Source organism: Culex quinquefasciatus, chromosome 2 (genome assembly GCF_015732765.1).
Source record: "Culex quinquefasciatus strain JHB chromosome 2, VPISU_Cqui_1.0_pri_paternal, whole genome shotgun sequence".
In the NCBI taxonomy this organism is placed as follows: domain Eukaryota; kingdom Metazoa; phylum Arthropoda; class Insecta; order Diptera; family Culicidae; genus Culex; species Culex quinquefasciatus.
In genome coordinates, this window is record NC_051862.1 from 58,868,214 (window position 1) to 58,889,601 (window position 21,388).

A 21,388-nucleotide genomic window follows, 5' to 3' on the forward strand; every position below is an offset into this window, starting at 1 on the left:
GGGGCGTTTTATAATAACTGCTTAACAGAGTTCGATTATATTCTATTCTCCCGGCTTGGCTCCTTCAGCCTCCAAAATGTTCCTTTTCTCCACCTTCGCGTAACAGCGTGTTTTCAAAACTTCCGCAACGGTTATTCCTTTTGGCTGATATAGTCTGGAATCGTTTAGTACATACTTTAAGAATGCTGGTAGGGACCAAATGTTAACCATGAAGTAACTTTTGAAGCAGTTCTAAAATTGTAATTTCCAAAGGGAACTTTTATACAAAAATGCAACAATCTCGAAAATTGTAAACCACATCATTCGGATCCTCACTGTACCTTAATCGTAGAAATTGGGTGTTGCTGAATGGCAGAAGCTGCCGCAGGGGAGTTTCGGCATAACGGCGATAGTGATTCCCCCAAACAGATGCCGAGCTCGCGTCGAGATTTGATCGCTTCTCGTTCGAGACATAATCCTGGCTGTTATCGGGCGGGCCCAACTTTGAATGGATTTTTAAGGGAGATATTGAGTTTGTATGCTTTAAGACGTGAATATGGTTGGTAATGGGAATGAAATTTGTATCGCTTCAGATTTTTTTTTTATAATCTTTAAATGTCTGAAAACTGAAACTTACTTCGTAGAACAAACAATATTGGCAAGTCTGATCAGATATCGATATTTGGCACCATAAAATGAGAGCTCTTTCCCGACATTTCATCGGGAGGTCTAGAGCCACATTTAGTTTTTGGACGTTTTTGTCGATTTCATAGCTTTTTCCGTCATAAAAGTCCCTGAAAATCGAAGGGTTCATTTGCACAATGTGTCCATAAAATTTCCAAAAAGAAAAAATCGTTTTTAAGTAACAGAACTCTGTTTCAACCTTCGAAACAAGCTGCAGATTATGCTTACTTCGGAAAAAAGTGTCAATAATATGCGAAAAGCATTGTCCTCTAAACAGGTCCTATTTATAAATTTCAATTTTTCGCAAAATCATTTTTTGAATTATTCCCTTATGTATGGTAATTAATTGTAATTATAATCAATTTCATCTGAAACTGTTTTTTTATCCAACAGCAGATCTTTTTAACTTAAATTTTGAACGATGCAAGATGCAAAGTACTTTCTGTAATATAATTTGCAACAAAATTCTATTAGTTTTACCAGGGCTGTGGAGTCGGAGTCGGTGGAGTCGGGTCTTTTTGGGGACCTGGAGTCGGAGTCGGAGTCGTCAAAACTCGAACAGCTGCAGTCGGAGTCGGAGTTGGAGTCGGAGACGGAGCCAAAAATTCCGGATAACCCGGTGTCGGAGTCGAAGTCAGAGTTATCGAAAATGAAACAAGTTTTTTTTATTCTTCAGTATTTGTTATAATGCAGGTTAATTCACAAAACTTCTTACATTTTTAATTGTTTGTTCAGTTGCATGCAATGCGTTGCTATTTTTTATTGTTTTAAAGAGATTTATCAGATGCCATTATGTTTTTTAAGCATTTTTATTGTGATTGGAAAGCTCTAATTGTGTTCTTTCACTATGATCAATAAATGATAATATGTTAATTCTCTCTAATCCATTTATGTGGTATCATAAAAAAATAAACAATATGGTTTTTTTAGTCAGAAATATTCCAAGGGTTTCCAGCAAGGCCTTAGACTGGCAAGTAATTAATAATTACTTTGATTTTTAGGTGGTAATTAAGTAATTATTTAATTACTTAGTAATTCATGGTAATTAGAGTAACTTGATGTAATTAATTGGTAATTTAAGTAATTTTTGCGTAATTAAAGTAATTGATTTTTAATTGTAATTGTACTTCTTCAACGAAACTATTTACTATTTATATATAATCTATTATAAAGGAATTTTATTAATTTCAAATAAGAGTGAATAACAAAGATTAAAAAGGACTGGTTCTGTATGTAGAAGGCCTTATTCGCCATAGCTCTCTCCTAAAAATCTCCTAAAACTCTCCTAAAATTAATTTTTATCATGTTGTTTATCGAAACTGATTAACAACAAAAAGCAACGCCATGATATATTTCCCAGTGTTTTTTTTTAATCCGAAATCTATTCATTTTTATTAAATAATTAACAAAATATGTTTGTTTTTTTTTGCAAGAACTACTTTAGAATTGATTAATTTGTTATGCCTTTCCTAAAAATGTGCTATTTTCCCGAAAAATGTAAAAATAATAATTTTTGATAGAGCTATCGAATGAGCTATTTATAAATAATTTAGTTTAGAACCGTAAAAATGAATACTTAAATTTAGATCGAAGTAATCTGGGAGCGTGAACTGACGTATTTTTTTTTCGCTGTCATATTTTTGGAATTTTTTTTTTTAAAACGTTCGATTTCAATTTTTTTACCGGAGTTCCTTACAAATTTAATGGTGGTAGCGGTTGAGGTAGTGTCAGTGGAATATCAAAACCCAGATTGCAACTTTTCGTCGGCTTGATGCTTTTCATGGGGGTGACGATTACACGAACAAGAAGGCAGGATCAGCAACAGCTGGAGCACTTTATGGAATGGTCATCATGTTCCTATTCCAATCTACCAATCCGGCCAGCAGTAGAGGACTAAATGCATCGTGTGTACCAACTTGCGGCGTCCGATACCTTTGCTGCCGGTCGAGCAGTACCAGGATTGCTGCTGGAAGAACTGAAACCTTGTTTGTTGCTGCCCGCTACTTTACTGTAGTCCTCTTCAAGTCCAGAAGTCTTAGAAGAATTACGATTCAAGTGGCACCCTGCTGGAGCTGTTGAATCTTGATTTGGTGAGATCTATCCATTTTATCTATCATTATTTGATTGATGTTTTTTCCCTTATTTTACATAATATTCTATTGATCCAATGATATATCCATATTATCCCTTTCCCACCTTTTTCCTATCCTCATTTACTCCCCCCCCCCCCCCCCCCTTCCCTAAATATAATTATCTACCAAATTTACACTTATACACCACACCACAACTGATTCGGAGCGTTTGGTACGGTATGTCCACGCATCCTTCCTCCCCTGATGATTCTGTGAAATGTGATCCGTTCACAGAATCTGTCTCTGCGGTTAATGCAACGCAGTAGGCCTGGCCGCTTTAATTTTTGCTATACATTTTCGGGGTAACTCGGATGTACTGTAATCATTAATATTGACAAGAAAGGACTTGAGGCGTAATCTTACCACAAGTTCTTCCAGGATGCTTTCTTCGGACTGGCTGCGCTTGTGTTCGATTAGATTAGATTAGATTAGTAAAAATGAATACTTAAATTTAAATTAAATATTTTTTATCGTTGTGAAAAGTAATTAAGTAATTTATGTAACACAGTACAACAAGATTTTGTCTCTGAGACGAGTATATGTGCTCCTAGTAGAATTTTGCCTGCTGAATCCGAATCCGGGTCCAGAATTGCTCCAAATGGTCCCAATTTTGAGATACACCCGTTTGAAATGTTAGTTTAGGCCAAAATTAGCTACTTTGTCGACTATTTTACAAAAGAACTATTGAATAAATAACTTAACCAATAGATGTATCTTAAAGTTCACGTTTTCCCCTTTCTGAAACACCCCTGGTTTTTTTAAATTTGATTGTTTCTACGCATATTTATAGCCATTTTAAAATTATATTTTCCGTTGGTTCTCATTCAAGTTTTTCCAACTTGCATGCAAGTCAAATTCTAATTTTAAAATGGCTATAAATATGCGTAGAAACAATCAAATTTTAAAAACCAGGGGTGTTTCAGAAAGGGGAAAACGTGAACTTTAAGATACATGTATTGGTTTAGTTGTTTATTCAATAGTTCTTTTGTAAAATAGTCGACAAAGTAGCTAATTTTGGCCTAAACTAACACTTCAAACGGGTGTATCTCAAAATTGGGACCATTTGAAGCAATTCTGGACCCGGATTCGGATTCAGCAGGCAAAAATCTACTAGGAACACATATTCTCGTCTCAGAGACAAGAAACATTTGATTTTTTGTTGAACTGTGTAATTAATCATATTGGACCAGTAATTTGAGTAATTAATTGGGAGACTGGCAAGTAATAAACGCTTCTGGAAACCCTTGAAATATTCAGTTTATTTTTAACTGCACCCTTTTGAATATATTTATGTAGCCTTTTAATTCAAATTAGCCCAAATTTAATCCAGCTCTTTCTGAAAAAAGTAAAAAAGTGACAGTATAACTCTTCCATCAAATAATCAACGATTATAAAAATCTATTATTTGGAACTCAATATGCGCATTTTGTTTAGGGACCATCCACAAACCACGTGAACACTTTTTTTTGGAAATCTCAACCCCCCCCCCCCTCGTGGACAATTGTCCATAAAAAAAGCGTGGACAATCGCCATATCCCCCCCCCCTAAAGTGTCCACGTGGTTTATGGATGGTCCCTTATAACTAAGTACAATAAATCAAAGTGTCGCGTTTAATATATTTGAAACTGACAAAAAATACCTAAAAAAAACGTTTCTTAATCCACCTTTAGGTGGTTGGTGCCTTCCTCACATTTACAAAGTAATAATGAAAATAATTTCATGGAAAAAATATATTCCTGATACAGACTTTTTCAGAAAACATGCAGACTCTCATTTGAAGCAATGGGACAACCGGGCGTTTCGCATCTGGCACGACTCTCGCACGTAAACAAAAAAACCCGGCCTTTTGAGGTTATGCAAAAAATCACCCTTTTTTTGTAGATACAAAAATCTTTTACTTAGCATAACTTTTTAAATACTTTACTAAACAGAATAAATTTTAATAGGGTCTAATGGGACCCCAAACCGAATCGAATAAGGCTGACCCTGCCAAAGTCGATTCAGCCAGTTCTGAGAAAATCGTTTGGAAAAAAATCATGTCTACACACACCCCACAGACATTTGTTCAGAATTTGATTCTGAGTCGATAGGTATACGTGAAGGTATATCTAGAAGGTATATTTAAGAAGTTCAATTTTCGAGTGATTTTACAGCCTTGCCTCAGTGAGGTGAGGAAGGCAAAAAGTTGCAACTAACTTTGAAATAATCATTGAATATGTAAAATATACTATCTTAATGTTTACTATTTCTCTACTAAAATCTAAAATTGCCGATACTTAGGCAAACTATTTTGATATTTTTGTAAATTATCGTTGAACAAATCTCGAGATTTCATTACCAAAAAGGACACAATATATATAAATGTATAAAAAATGATAGGACTTTAATTTATGTTTCAAATACTATTTAACCGGTAAAAATTTTCTCATAATGTATATGTCTCACGCCAATATTACGGAAGGTGATTATCATTGCAAATCAATGTACATAAAAAAATCTTCTTGGGAAGGTAGCTCAAAAGGTCCTTGTGAATTATCCGTGATCTAGATGATATATATAATATACCTGTGGAAATTTGTTTGTTTTTTCAATTTTAAGTTTTTTTCATATATTTTGATGGAGGCGCACGATCATTCATAAAGCTTCGTTTTTGGTAAAGATTCAAGAAGTAGCGCGCGCTTCCTTTTATACAGAATATTTTAAAATTAAAATAAATAAAAAATCCCTGGGTAAAATATTTTCTAGGTCACGGATATTTGAAAAGAACCCCTTATGCGTCCTTTCCACGAATATTTTTTTAGGTACATTGATTTGCAATAATAATCTCCTTCAGCACTGGGCGTTATGTCCATGTACGTCTTAAATAAAAAAACAATGAAGCTTTTAAAAAATATGTTTATTTGAAATTGTTATTTAAAAAACCAAGGTGACTTTGATAGTCAGTGTGCTTCTTATAAATGTCACCTAAAAGTGAGCAAATTAAATTTAAATCCTTCGTTAAGGCTAGGTTTCTTTTAATGATTCATTCAAAATAAAAAAAGCAATTATTTATTTTAATTTATTAGCTTTTAATTAATTAAACGTAAATTAATTAAAAGTAAATCAATCCAAATTTACTTACAAAATTATTCTTCTTAAAATGCCTTCAAAAACGTATAAAACTTGTAACTTAAAAACTTTTTTCCGTTTTGTGATTTGAACTTCCGTTTATGTTATTCGAAATCTTGACACTTAGAGAGTATTTAAATAATCCTATTTATCAATGTTTTCAAAACAATAGTCAACTAACTTTTGAAATATTTAAAAATATGTGGAGTCGGAGTCGGAGCCAACAATTTGTTGAAAACTGGAGTCGGAGTCGGAGTCGGTTGGAGCTGAAAGCGGAGTCACTTGAAATATGACCCAACTCCGCAGCCCTGAGTTTTACAATCAGGTTGATGCAGGATCAGGTCCGTAAATTTTGACAAACAGCCTTTATTTTCAAACTAGAGCCAATTATCAACTCAAGATTTTTGACATTTTTTATCCTTCGAATGAAATTATTATAAAATTATGAAATCAATATTCACATTTGTTAAGAACTTCAAAAGAACTTATCGTAACTTTTTATTGTCCAATAAAATTTAATTAGAATGAAATCAAACGATTCTAAGCTCTTGTGAATTGATAGTTTAAAACTTTAGCAGGATTGATCATGAAAACTGCGATTTATTCAATGAATCTTAATTATTGATTCAACAATATATTTTCTTGCCATGCTGGAAAAAGGCTCATAAAATTGAGATCAAAACAAAAAAGTAACATTAACTTTTTTGACAGAATAAATTTGTTAAACTACTCTTCAATTTTCAAAAAAAATACAATAATTTATATATTTAAAACTTAAAACAGCAATGACCTACACTTTAACAAATAAAACCTGCCTAGTTATAAACAAAACACTCGATATTTAAAAAAATCTAAATAAAAAAAAAACTATTCTCTTGGGTACTCAAAAAGTGCAATGAATTCTTTTCTTATGTCATAACCCACGATTTTTTTTACAAATGAGTACGAAAATTGGCAGAGTTTTTCATTTTTTTTTGCAATTTTATTGTTGTCTCATACGTTTTTTCTTAGTATTGAGTGCTCCATCAAGTCGGGAATCCAGTTTTACATTCACGGTATTAAAAAGGTTGAATTTTGGAAGGTTTTATAAAAATGTGGAAATTTACTTTTTTTTATGTGTGATTTATTTATCCTGCTTAAATTTATGTAAACATAAAGGTAAAAGATGTTTAAGTTTCCAAAATTCAGTATTTTTTACGTTGTAAAATAAAAGGTAACGTTCCGCCATTCCGTTACGAGGCATACAGAAAAAAATGATGGTAATATTCATCAGGAAATGGTGACAGATTTTGTGTCGAAAAAATGTATTAATATTACCCCAGAAAATGATGCATTTTCATCAGTTTTTGATGAATATTCATCAGGTTCACATATTTACACATTTTTAATGTAATATTACTCAAAATAGTGGTAAAATTCAACCTACCAAATTTTGAACATTCCAAAATTCAACTTTTTTTCTGTGTATCGAAAAATGATTAGGGATCGGATTCGTTATCAGGGGCTTATATAACCCCATAAACAAAGATTCATGAAATGTCAAAAAAGAATCAATTTGAAATACAATCAATCGAAGCAATTTTAAAGATTGTGATAACTTTCAATTAGCACTTGTTTTAAATATCTGATAATTTTAGAAATACCGTAAAACGGGGTGACTTTGATAGCCGGGATGACTTTGATAGGTTTGCGATTTTTCCGCAAAATGAAGAGTAGAATTTTAATACGTAAGGAATGGTTAAGAAACATACTGACCGTGGTAGAGAAGTGTTCAAAGTACCTCAAGAAGAACTTTTCATAAAATTTTGACAAGTTTGAAAAGTTAGTTAACTATAGTTAAGAAAATGTTGATAAAAGTCATTATTTTAATCTTCTCAAAGTGTCATGATTTTCTCAATGAACATGATTTTAAATCGGAAAACGGAATGCATTTTCGGATTCTTTGGACAATTTTCCACTAGGAGAAGGTTTAAAAAGTTTGTAAATAATAAATAATATGTGGTTTTGAAACACAATTTAAAAAAATCTCCAAATTTAGAGGCAATTTCAGTTGAACAAATTTCATGTAAAATGTGAAAACTTGTGATTTGTACTTCGAATTCAGTATAAAATGCAATATAAATTGATAATTTTACAAACAAAACTAGTACTTTATTTCTTGGTGTAATGAGTTTATCGCAATCCCCGAAGAAAAATTTCATCATGACAATCACCCTGCCCTGCCATTTTTTGGAGGACATTTGAAAATAGTCTGATAACTGTTTAGATTTTATATATAATTCATGCAAATAAATAACAACACTGCACCATATACACTAAATACTATTTTTTGTATCATGCAAATTAATTAAAATTGGCTTGGTTTCCTACAATCATTAACATCATTATATCCCAAGTTTCCGAAACGCTGGCAATCATCTCTTAAGCTTCCCTCGGTATCACTTATTGCAATGTTCATCGCGGCGCCAATATCGAATCGATTTTCCGCGTTCAAACACCATCACAAAAAGCCCTCTAGAGTTTCAAACAGTGCAAAGTACGTCCTGGTGGCTGGCTAGAAATTCTGATGATTCTAGCGTGCGGTTCACAGAGGAGAAAGCGTGGAACTTTTGGAGTGAAATTTTGAACGAGCCTGGCTTTAAAGGGAGCCTGCATGAGAGAAACGTAATTTTTACTAGCTTGGAACAGAACTTCTTAAAAAAAAATTCAAGAATTGTCAAACGAAATGAAATTATTTTTTTATTTGTCTGAAAATTGCTTTAAGAAAAAAAATGTTCTTCGATTGGTACAACTTTGACTGCTCTTCCCTAACTCAAATTCTCTCTAGTCTGGAGGTCGCTCAACGAAAATTGCCAATTCAGTTGGTTCGCGTAACAAAGGACTTACTCGCTCAACAAAGCTTGCAGGAGGCTTCACTAGAGCGTAGACATAACCTAGAAGCGAGCTTCCCACTCCAACACCCAAAATTCAGAATCGAGATAATCGTTCTCTCAAAATTTATTGAGGGCTCAGTGCCAAAATCGATACAATAATGGTACCAACTCACACCATCATAACAAATGAGTTCATTCGTTAGTTGAATCAATAAATCTCCAACAAGTGTCATACATCGACTTCTGACTTCTCCTTGGTCACCAAGCTGTGGTGGCCGAGGCAGCTAAGTCATTGGATTGGTTTGTCAAAGGTCTCTGGTTCGATTCCCGTTGTCGACACTTTTGGTTTTTTGTTTGACGGATGAACTTTTTTTGCAAATGAACCTCGAGAGAATAGTTCTATCGCCCATCTCGAGCTGTGTTCTCTGCGTCCGTGAATGGTACCACTATTCTCTCGACTCGAGACCATCATTCTCTCGGACTAGCGCTGCCAGTTTTGGGTGAATGATAGGCGTCATTGGGTAATATCAATTTGCTGCCTGTTGCAATCGGGGCTGCAATATGGATGGTGGCGATGATGATATCCGATTAAAGTCAAATTTGATCTGAATGGTGTGCAATCTGGTGGAAAGTTGAGTGACACGTCGAGCTTTTTGACATAACGTTTGAATTTTAAGCAGTTTACAAAGAAGATGTGAAATTGTAACAAGTGGCTTGATTGAAATTCAAATTCCCTTCAAACTTTTCCCCTAAGCTAAACATTTATCCCTTGTTTTCCTTTTCCAGTTATTCAAAGCTGCATTCATAGCCCGAAAACATACTTTTCATAACTAACCTCCATTGTTAAAACTCACTCAACTGGAGTGTCCCCAACCTAAGGGTAGTTGCATTTTAGTGTGTTCTCCTCAAAGCATTAACCAAATCACCCTTCTACAAGCTTTTGTGAACGCACTCAGGTCAATCCGTCCATCATGCTCATCCTGCCGGAAAAATGCCGAGCTCATCCGAAAAGCTCTTCAACCACATAACTTTTGAGCTTTTGAGCAGGACAAGAGGGGAAACTACGAACTATTTTGTAGGAAAACCCACATTGACTCTCATTAGTTGCACTATTGTTGAAGAGAATGATCCGTACTGCCTCACCTCTTCAACCGGCTTCTCTCTAAAATCTAAAATCTAAGCCACCAACAGGAGCTTTTTGCAAGCAAGTGCTTTATGAGAAAACGCAACCATTGCTGGATATTTCTCCTCGGTTTCGAAGTTAGTTGTGTAACGTTAGGGAAGCGAAGTGCACGTGAAAGGTGGGCTAGGGTGGTTCGTTTTGCGGAATACTTTTTCTAGAAGGCAAAACTCAATGTTTAGGAAACTTTCAAGCAATTCTCTACGAAATCGGCCGATTTTGTGCATTTGTATATTCATTTGTTTGCATATCTTTATTGGACGAAAATTTGTGAGAGCCTTCCCTATGACTAAGCCATTTTGTTTCCCCATACAAGTCTACATTAGGATGACAAGAAAAAATGTAAATTTTGGAAAATCTTAAGAGATACCCCCTGATTAGATTCCTTAGACAAAAATAAGTAACTGTGCCAATTTTGAGCCAAATCAGTTAAGGTAAAAGGGTCGCTTTTGGTAGTTGAAGTTTGTGTGGGAAAATTTGCAAAAATGTTTGAGGAAAAGTAGGGTCAAATGTGTCGGATCATTGTCAAGTGCGCAGCAACATTTGAATAGGGCGAATCCTTGATTGTAAACAAACAGTCTATTCCTTTTGCTCAAGTGACAGTTCACGTCAAGTAAAAGGGGGATAGGCTATTTGTTTACAATCCATTCGCCCTATTGAAAAGTTACGTGTGAGATTCTTAAGTAAAATTTTACGACAAACTACTTTGTTCAAGACCGCAAAACGATCCGAGTTAACCCTGACGAGTTATTAGCGATTTAAAGAAGACGTTTACGTATGAAAAGTTTTTTTTACAGCGACCCTTAAACCTCGCAAAAAAAAAATCGAATCAGCCGATTTTTTATTGTCTACACCAGCGATTTTCAACGGGGGTACCGAGCCTACTTGATTTATACGGTAGGGGGTACCAGCCTAGAAGAAGGTTGAGAATGGCTGGTCTACATGCAATAATATTGATGAGGATTATTCAGAAATTATAGGCACGCGGATAACTTTTTTTTTTTCTAAAAAATCAATTTATTAAACTCCTTACCTTATCCTTTCCTTATGCGTTTTAAAGAACAAAAACCCGTAAAAGTTTAATTTTTTTTCTAAAAAATTCCGGTTTCTCGTTTTTTTTTCAAAGAGTGCACATTATTGACGATCTCTAAAAATTTTTTTTTTTGAATGGTTCAGAAAATTCCCTAAATTTTCGTCTAAAAAACAATAAAGAATGCTCTCCTGGTTGCTGAGATTCAGCGAATAAAAGAAAAACAAATAGGAAAATTTTTATTTTATAAGTCTCACTCAAACAGCCCCCATTTTCTTATGCCAGCTACTAATGGTCCAATTTGCAATGTTTAAAAAATGTTAAACTCGTAAAATTATGTGATCTTGTCGAAAAAAATATTTAAAATTTTGTATTAGCAAGACTTAATTTTTAAAAGAACTAAATATTCAATATTATTATTATTATTTCAATACATGTTAAGGGAGCGTTCTTTTAATACGTAACGCATAATTTGGGATTTTTGACCCCCCAACCCTCCCTCCCCATTTCGTAACAAATCGTAACAGATGAGCAACTTTGCTGAAGAAATAATATCGATCAAATCTTTTCCTCAGATTCAGTCACATTAAAAAAAATAAAAATTAAATCGATTTCCGGATATTGCGGAAATCATCGAGGAAAGGAGGAATCAGTTAAAAAGAAAGTATACTAAATCAGAGCTTGACAACCAGAGAATCTAGCTATCAATTCTGGACTTCTTTTGATTAGGTCCTATAAACGAATGTGAACCTTGAGTCCCCACTCACACCTTATTTCACTGTCCATAATAAAAAAAATAATGCTCCTGACTTTTCCGATTTATTTTACACAGCAAATTGAGTGGATACCCTGTAAAAAACTTGAAAATGCAGGGTGGTTAAACGAGTACCTTCAAGCAGGGTGGCCACTCAAATCCCATTTTGTATCTGACTTTTCCAGAACCTTAAATAAAAGGAATTTTACGCAATTTTGTTTTGGGACCATCCATAAACCACGTGGACACTTTTTTGAGAATCTGTTACCCCCTTGGTGGACAATTGTCCATACAAAAAAAAAATTTATGTATGGATCGTGGACAATTGAACAAACCTGGTACAGTGCGGATTCGTTAATTTGAATTTCGCTACTTCAAATATTCACTAATTCGAATGCTCGCGAATTGGGTACTAAAGCCCTATGTAAATTTTTATGTACAACGGTAGAAAACACGATTAAAAACCATTTCTGATCACTTTTTTTCATTTTAACGCAAAATTTTTGTTTGACAAGACAACATTTTTTCAATGGATCAACGATGGAACGAGCTGTCAAGTAGGAGCTTTTCTGTCAAGAAGGACCGCGAGGTTAATTTTTATACATTGATTGAAAAATCCATTTTAAACTCTTTGTGGGCGTACAAAGGGTCATTGTACTTAGAAAAATAAGCTTTATCGCTGTAAACAATAATATCAGCAATCTAAGCTTCATTTTAGGACCCAATTCGAACGTATTCGAATTAAAAAGCACACAGCAAAAAATCCGATGGTAAAATCGCATGCAAAAGCATGCACATCACCTTCGTCAAAATAAACACTTAATATTACACAGTGCATGTACAATTTTTGCAAACACAAAAAAAGTTGCAATCGACGGGATTCAAACCCAGCACCAACAGTAAGGGCTGGCGCCTTAGCCCACTCGGCCATCAGACCGATGAAAAGATGTAAGGATAAACGCATATATGAGCTTGACATTTCGGTCAAGTAGGTTTCCCATACTGATGGGCTACATATTTCAGGGTGTAAAATCACATAAAATTGCATAAAATAATGCTGTATTTATTTTACAACCAGGCCTTTTACACGCAGCTGGATTACTACTTTTTTAGCTGTGCACTCAACCGTCAAAAACAGTTGTCAAACTGATGTTGACGTTTCAACACCATTGTTCTACAATTTCTGAACACGTGGTTTCAAGCTTTTTGACAGCTGTCAGTCATTCCAAATAGCGAGTTTCGCTCATTCGAATGCAGTTCCATTCGAATTAGCGAAGCCGCTCTGTACTGCGTTTTATATAAAAATAATGTTTTTATGGTTTCGTTTTTGCATCTTGCTAAAATGGTGATTTGTCTGGAAAAAACTCACTTTACTAGTTTGATAGTCAAACTTCACTTAAAAGTTAGTTTTGTTATTTGTTTTTGAAAAACCGCATAATTTTTAACGAAAGTGACAAAAATATTCGTAATTACCTTTTGCCTCTTGGTGGCGCTTTGTATGAGTATGTGTGTGGTAGATGTTTGCGGACGTGCACGCAGAGCACAGAACAGTGCGAACTAGCGAAAATGCCTCATTTTCTTCTGATACAAGTCGCCATATTGAAATTGCTTGAAGATTCTTACCCGTGGCTCAGTTCTACGATCGCGCTTAGTGATTTAGTTTTTTTTAATTTAATATCACATATATGATATATGATATCTTAAACTAACAATTTACTATCTTCGACAAAAATGTTTTGTTATTTTCATCGCCAGCGTGACTAGCTTCTTGTGAAAGGTTGGGCAATAATACACCCAAAGGAAAAAGAAAATCTCAAAATCTGCAACAGTGGGATTTGCTGCAGAAAATGTCACATTTTATAACATTTTTTGCAGCAAGCCCGTAGATCAACCAACACATATAATGCTGGCCCGTCCTCGAGCAACACTCCAAAGAGAAGAATATGTCGGTGCTCTTTCACTCACATTTCATCAAGCGTCCATGGCGCGGTGGTAGCGTGTCGGATCAACAACCAAGAAGTTGGTGGTTCAATCCTCGTTCTGTTAAGGGTTTTTTTTTGTGAAATACAACGAAAAAGCCGTCGGTAATGTCGATAATTGTCGGTAATAGGCAAAAATGTCATACCCCTGTATCGTAAAAAATGCATGAGGACAGTTTTCATGCAGATTCTGATATACACAGCTAAAAAAGTAGTAATCCAGCTGCGTGTAAAAGGCCTGGTTGTAAAATAAATACAGCATTATTTTATGCAATTTTATGTGATTTTACACCCTGAAATATGTAGCCCATCAGTATGGGAAACCTACTTGACCGAAATGTCAAGCTCATATATGCGTTTATCCTTACATCTTTTCATCGGTCTGATGGCCGAGTGGGCTAAGGCGCCAGCCCTTACTGTTGGTGCTGGGTTTGAATCCCGTCGATTGCAACTTTTTTTGTGTTTGCAAAAATTGTACATGCACTGTGTAATATTAAGTGTTTATTTTGACGAAGGTGATGTGCATGCTTTTGCATGCGATTTTACCATCGGATTTTTTGCTGTGTACTTTCATGCCGCCATGCATCACAATCATGCGACCGCCGTTTGGGTGTATGAATGTTTTGAAAATGAATTCGTTTATGGACATCCCCAGCCCAAATTTGGAACAAAATCCTGAGGTTTGGAGCAGTTACGCCATCGTGCCCCACCCTGTGCACGCTAGTGAATTTCATAGAAGTTTTCATTTAAATAAAGAACCACCCTAGTTTGATGGTTTGTGCGTCTACTAAGCAAAGCTCTTCTACACCGTATACAGCGCGTCAGCTTTGAGTTCGAAGCTCTGATGTGGTGGTGGTTGAGGGTTTACTGGTCAGATATCTCCCTTCCCCGTTCTCCCTCCTGCTTGAAATCTGTCACTTGAGATGCAGGTCGGTTTGGTGCGGAGTGCGTAGTTCAGGGAAGTGCACTATTACCAAGACTAAAAGAGTGGCAGGGGAAGCTTTTCCAGTTGAAAGGAGCACTTTTTACACTCTCAGACAGTTTTACCTTGGGTTTGATGGGGGGAAGGAGAGGAAGCAAGAAGTTGGGGGTTGACAACTTTTAGCTTAGTTGGTTTAAGCTGCAACTGCTGCTTCTTCTTGGATGTTGCTGGCAGGTTGGGTACGTGGTTTGTCACTAAAGCGAATGATGGGTGTGGGCAAAAAGGGTTATTTTTCCAGCAAGCTAGACACTTTTTGCGAGGTGAAGCTGTGACGGGTTATGTGCTTACACGTGGAGAAAGTTGAATCAGGGGTTTGCTGGATTAGACATAAAGTTTGATTCTGGATAGAGTTGATTTATTTTACTATTATTTTTAAATCATTCAACTTTCTTCAGAGTGTAGCACTTTAAAGCTGATCTATTTTACATGACAAGTCTTTTGATCTTTGCACAAGGAAGTTAAGGGACAGGAAGTTGCTGCTCAGGGATGTTAGCAGGAAGTTTTAAAACCAGGACAAGAAATAAATCTGTTAAAAACACAAACAAAACCGGTACACCTGGACTAAATTTGGAATTCCAATTTGAAAACGAAGGAAAAAACATAAATAAATCGATAGAGAGAAAAAAATAGTGTATAAAAACACAACTAAAACACACAGTGAAAGAGAAAAGGGCACTACGGCAAATGATGAAGAGAGAGAGAGAGAGTAAAAGTGAGGAAAGGAGTCGAAAACACAGAAAACCATAGATAAAAGTGTGAAAAAACGGATAAAGGAAAGGTAAAAACAGAAATGAAAAATTGAAAACAAACGTAAATACTTACTAAAGTTTTTGGTATCAATTGCACAATTGTTTTACCCTGTACGAAATGATGATAATTAGAGAAAATATATATAGTTTTGTTGATAGAGCAAGAAGCCTAGAGAAATATTGTTTCGCAAGTTGATTTGCTTTTTTTGGGAAGGATCGTTTTAATCGCGTTATTTTGTTTAAAAAACTTTCAACAATTAACAATTAATTTACTGATACGACAGCAAACGAACTACAATCGAACTGTTCATGTGTCGTTTTTTGAGTTGAACTATAAACTACAGAGAGAACAAAACGGCATGCAAGGGTTGAGGATTTGGGGCTGAGGATGGAAAAGTAACCGAAAAGTAATTACTATCGGGATTAAATTGTGCAACTTCATTTTTGTTAGCTCCAACCTACATGGATGTACTCTTGAACATTGGTTGGAGGAAAATTTACACTGAGGATCGTCTTTTTTTGGGAAAGTTTTTGGACACACGTAGGGGGTAAGCTGAAAAGCTTAATTTCGGAGAGAGTTTTGGGAAAAAAGGAACCGAATTGAACGGAGAACTTTCTCTTGCTGTTGTTGTCGAAGGAGGCAAAAATGAGTTGCATTTTCATTGACTTTTCAATTCAATTGGTAGGAGATTACACGTTACATGATTCTAGAACAAGTGAGCAATTCTCTCAGATTTCGGTCATTCATTTTTTTTGTATTTTTTAATCTGGCTGAAACTTTTTTGGTGCCTTCGGTATGCCCAAAGAAGCCATTTTGCATCATTAGTTGGTCCATATAATTTTCCATACAAATTTGGCAGCTGTCCATACAAAAAAGATACATGAAAATTCAAAAATCGGTATCTTTTGAAGGAATTCTTTGATCGATTTGGTGTCTTCGGCAAAGTTGTAGGTATGGATAAGGACTACACTGAAAAAAAATGATACACGGTAAAGAAAAGGTGATTTTTAATTTAACTTTTTGACACAAAAACTTGATTTGCAAAAAAACACTATTATTTATTTTTTGATATGTTTTAGGGGATATAAAATGCCAACTTTTCAGAAATTTCCAGGTTGTGCAAAAAATCTTTGACCGAGTTATAAATTATTGAATCAATACTGATTTTTTTCAATATATCGAAATATTGGTCTCGATTTTTTCTCAATTTAATTTTTCGATGTAAAATCAAATTTGCAATCAAACAGTACTTTACTGAAATTTTGATAAAGTTCACCGTTTTACAGTTAAAGCCATTTTTAGGTAACTTTTTTAAAAATTTTAGCGGTTTTTATTTTTTTTAAATCAGTTCACATGATTGCCCCATTTTGAAATTTTTTTTTTTTTCGAAAAGCTGAGAAAATTCTCTATATTTTGCTTTTTTGGACTTTGTTGATACGACCCTTAGTTGCCGAGATATTGCCATTAAATGATTTAAAAACAGGAAAATTTGTGTTTTCTAAATCTCACCCAAACAACCCACCATTTTCTATCGTCGATATCTTAGCAACTAATGGTCTGATTTTCAATGTTTAATTACACAGCGTAACAAAAAAATTTTTTTTGTGATTAGCAGGACGATTCAAAAAACTCCCCGAGGGATCGGCTTCCTGAACACAATGCAACCTGGCCCATGTCTTAATTGTTACCCTAGCTCGAGATATTCAATGCAGAAGTTTTGCATATGAATCACCCCCCGTCGAAAAAATATTTTTTATTTTGTTTTCACTGTAACTTAAGTTCTATTAGGTCTTTTAGATGCTTCTGGTGTCATTAGACGGTAAATTGTTAGAAAAACCCAAAATATGGTCCCATTGGTCGGTACCCGTAACCGGTTCCGGTGGAAATCCGGATTATTGGCCAAAATTGTGCGAAATCTTCAAAATTTTGAAATTTGTTGCTCTTTATGCGAAAAAAACATACTATTGCTTCAAACAATCAATACAAACTCAAAAAATGGTTTGTCCAAGCATATCCGAAGGTGTTTTATCGAAAATGTGGCCATTGAGAACCGGTTCTGGCCAATCCGGATCCGGAAACTAGAAAACATTTAAGCAGTTTTTTTTTCAAAATTCCTATGTGCCAGACAATTTAGAAAAACAAATGTGGTGTTGAAGCATTTTTTGCTACTCTATACTTTCAGAATCCCAAAATATGGCCAAGGGGCCAATGGGAACCTGTTCTGACTGTCCCGGATCCGGGAAACAGTGGTCACATGACATTTTTATTGAATTTATTAAAAAGTTGTTTTAGTTACCAGAATTTCAAAATTCCTTGAAAAAAAATCTGAATTTATTTATAGCCAGAATCAGAAATGTGGCCATCGGGAATCTGTTCTAAATGTTCCAGATCATGAAACCAGTGGACACTTGACAATTTTATTTAAAATTAAAAAAAATAAGTTTAATTTTTTTTTAAATTAATCTAAATTTTATCAAAATTAGATTCAGACATGTAGTCAAATGGCCAACTGGACCCTGTTTATATATTCCGGATCAGGGAACCAGTGGACAAAATTCAAGATTCCTGGAAAACAAATCAGATCAGAAATTTGGCCGAGTGGCCAACCGGAACCTGTTTTAAATGTTGTTAAAATATTGTCAAATATTTAGTTAAGAAATTTTCAGGATTCCTTACAATGAATCTGAATTTATTTAAAATCAGATTTATTAATGTGGCAAATGGGAACATGTTCTAAATTATCCGGATAAGGAAACCAGATGACACTTGACATTTTAATTAAATTTATTTAAAAAAAAAATACTGGATGTATAAGATTCCTGTTGTATTTTAAATTTATTTAAAATTTCTTTGACATTATAATTAAATTTGTTTTCAAACATAGTTACTGGATTTATAAGATTCCTGTAAAAAATATGAATTTATTTAATATCAGATTCCGAAATGTTGACAAATGGCTAATGGGAACCTGTTCTTAATAATCCGGATCACGAAACCAGTGGACACTTGACATTTCAATTAAATTTATTTAAAAAAAAAACATAGTCACCGGATTTATAAAATTTGTGGCAAAATTCTGAATTAATTAAACTTTGTTTTGACAATTTAATTTCATTTATTTTAAAAACATAGTAACTGGATTTATCAGATTCTTCGAAAAATCAGGGAACCTGTGGACAAAATTCAAGATTCCTGGAAAACAAATCAGATCAGAAATTTGGCCGAGTGGCCTACCGGAACCTGTTTTAAATAAAATAATGTCAAATATTTTAATTAAGAAATTTTCAGGATTCCTTAAAATGAATCTGAATTTATTTAAAATCAGATTTATAAATGTGGCCAATGGGAACCTGTTCTAAATAATCCGGATTAGGAAACCAGTTGACACTTGACATTTTAATTAAGCTTATTCAAAAAAAGAGATATCGAATTTATAAGATTCCTGTTTAAAAAATCAGAGTTTATTTAAATTTATTTTTACATTTTCATTTAATTTATTTTAAAGACATAGTTACTGGATTTATAAGATTCCTGTAAAAATCTAAATTTATTGGAAATCATTTTGAAATTTTAATTTAATTTATTTTAAAAATAATTACACGACATAAAAAAAGATTCCTGTAAAAAATATGAATTTATTTAATATCAGATTACGAAATGTTGCCAAATGGCTAATGGGAACCTGTTCTTAATAATCCGGATCAGGAAATCAGTGGACACTTGACATTTTAATTAAATTTATTTAAAAAAAAAACATAGTCACCGGATTTACAAAATTCCTGGCAAAATTCTGAATTAATTAAAAATTATTTTGACAGTTTAATTTCATTTATTTTAAAAACATAGTAACTGGATTTATCAGATTCTTCGAAAAATCAGAATTTATTAAAAATCATTTTGAAATTTTAATTAAATTTATTTCTAAACATAGATACTGGACTAAAAACTCAGAATTTATTTAAAATCAGAATCTGACGTGTGGCCAAATGGCCAAATGAACCTGTTCTAAATAATCCGGATCAGGAAACCACTGGACACTTGACATTTTAATTAAATTTATTTAAAAAAGTTACTGGAATAATAAGATTCCTGTTAAAAAGCAAAGATTTTGTTTTAAATTATTTTGAAATTTTAATAAAATTTATTTAAAAAAATAGTAGCTGGACTTTACAGATTCATGGAAAAAAATCTGAATTTATTTAAAATCAGAACCAGAAATGTGGCCAAATGGCCAATTGGAACCTGTTCTAAATAATCCGGATCATAAAACCAGTTGACACTTGACATTTTAAATAAATTTATTTAAAAAAAAATACTGGATTTATAAGATTCCTGTTAAAAAATAAGAATTTATTTAAAATTATTTTGACATTTTAGTTAAATTTATCTAAAAACATAGTAACTGGATTTTTAAGAGTCCCTGAAAATTCTGACCTAACTTAAAATTATTTTGACAAATTAATCAAATTTATTTTATAAAAACATAGATACTGGATTTATAAGATTCTTCGTAAAATCTGAATTTATTTAAAATCATATTGAAATTTTAATTAAATTTATTTTTAAAAATAGTTACTGGACTTAACAGATTCCTGAAAAAAATCTGAATTTATTTAAAATCAGAATCAAAATTTAATTAAATTTATTTAAAATCAGAATCAGAAATGGGTCAAATGGCCAATTGGAACCTGTTCTAAATAATCTGGATCATGAAACCAGTTGACACTTGACATTTTTATGAAATTTATTTAAAAAAAAATACTTGATTTATAAGATTCCTGTTAAAAATACAGAATTTATTTAAAATTATTTTGACATTTTAGTTAAATTTATTTAAAAACATAGTTACTTGATTTATAAGAGTCTCTGAAAAATTCTGACTTTACTTAACATTATTTTGACAAATTAATCAAATTCATTTAAAAAACATAGGTACTGGATTTATAAGATTCTTCGAAAAATCTGAATTTATTTAAAACCATTTTGAAATTTTATTTAAATTTATTTTTAAAAGTAGTTGCTGGACTTAACAGATTCCTAAAAAAATCTGTTTATATATAAAATCAGAATCAGAAATGGGTCAAATGGCTAATGGGAACCTGTTCTAAATAATCCGGATCAGGAAACTAGTGGACACTTGACATTTTAATTTTATTTATTTATTTCCCCGAGGGTCCCGGAGCACCAAAACTTCTTAGCATGGTGGCTCCCAACGATAAATTGCCTAAACAAACAGGAACGTGAGCGGGGGATCCCCACGTTTCTTCCTCCCCTATAGATTCAGAAGTGTATTGCTGTTTGAACATTCGTGTTCAAACTCAATCCAATTCAACGAATCATCTTTGTGGTAAACTTTACGCAGTTAGCCTGGCCGTTTTAACGTTTGTGATGTTTCAAAGCAATTTATTGCATTGGGGCACTGCAACTGTTAATAATGACAAGAGAATGCTACGCGTTAATCAACCTAAGGCATTTTCCAGGATGCCCTCGAAAGACTGGCTGCGCTAGGGTTAGATTAGATTAGATTAGATTAAAAAAATTACTGGAATAATAAGATTCCTGTTAAAATAAAACAGATTTTATTTTAAATTCTTCTAAAATTTTAATTGAAATTATTTAAAAAAATAGTAACTGGACTTAACAGATTCCTGGAGAAAAACTGAATTTATTTAAAATCAGAATAAGAAATGTGACCAAATGGCCAATTGGAACCTGTTCTAAATAATCCGGATCATGAAACCAGTTGACACATGACATTTTAATTAAATTTATTTACAAAAAATACTGGATTTATAACATTCCTGTTGAAAAATAAGAATTTATTTAAAATTATTTTGACATTTAAGTTAAATTTATTTAAAAACATAGTTAATTGCATGATTAGAGTCCCTGAAAAATTCTGACTTGACTTAAAAATAGTTTGACAAATTATTCAAA

General features: G+C 33.5%; 1 protein-coding gene across 4 annotated transcripts in view; it reads right to left on the reverse strand.

Moving 5' to 3' along the window:
• The window catches only part of LOC6044436 (5-hydroxytryptamine receptor), a 314,507-nt gene that overhangs the window by 28,745 nt on the left and 264,374 nt on the right, over positions 1-21,388 (reverse strand). For 2 of the 4 annotated variants that reach the window (XM_038251622.1, XM_038251620.1), the window contains exon 7: positions 15,524-15,559. The exons of the other annotated variants lie outside the window; for them this stretch is intronic. In XM_038251622.1, the coding sequence (XP_038107550.1) occupies positions 15,524-15,559 (36 nt within the window). The remainder of the gene's footprint in view (positions 1-15,523; positions 15,560-21,388) is intronic. 4 annotated transcript variants of the gene reach the window in all.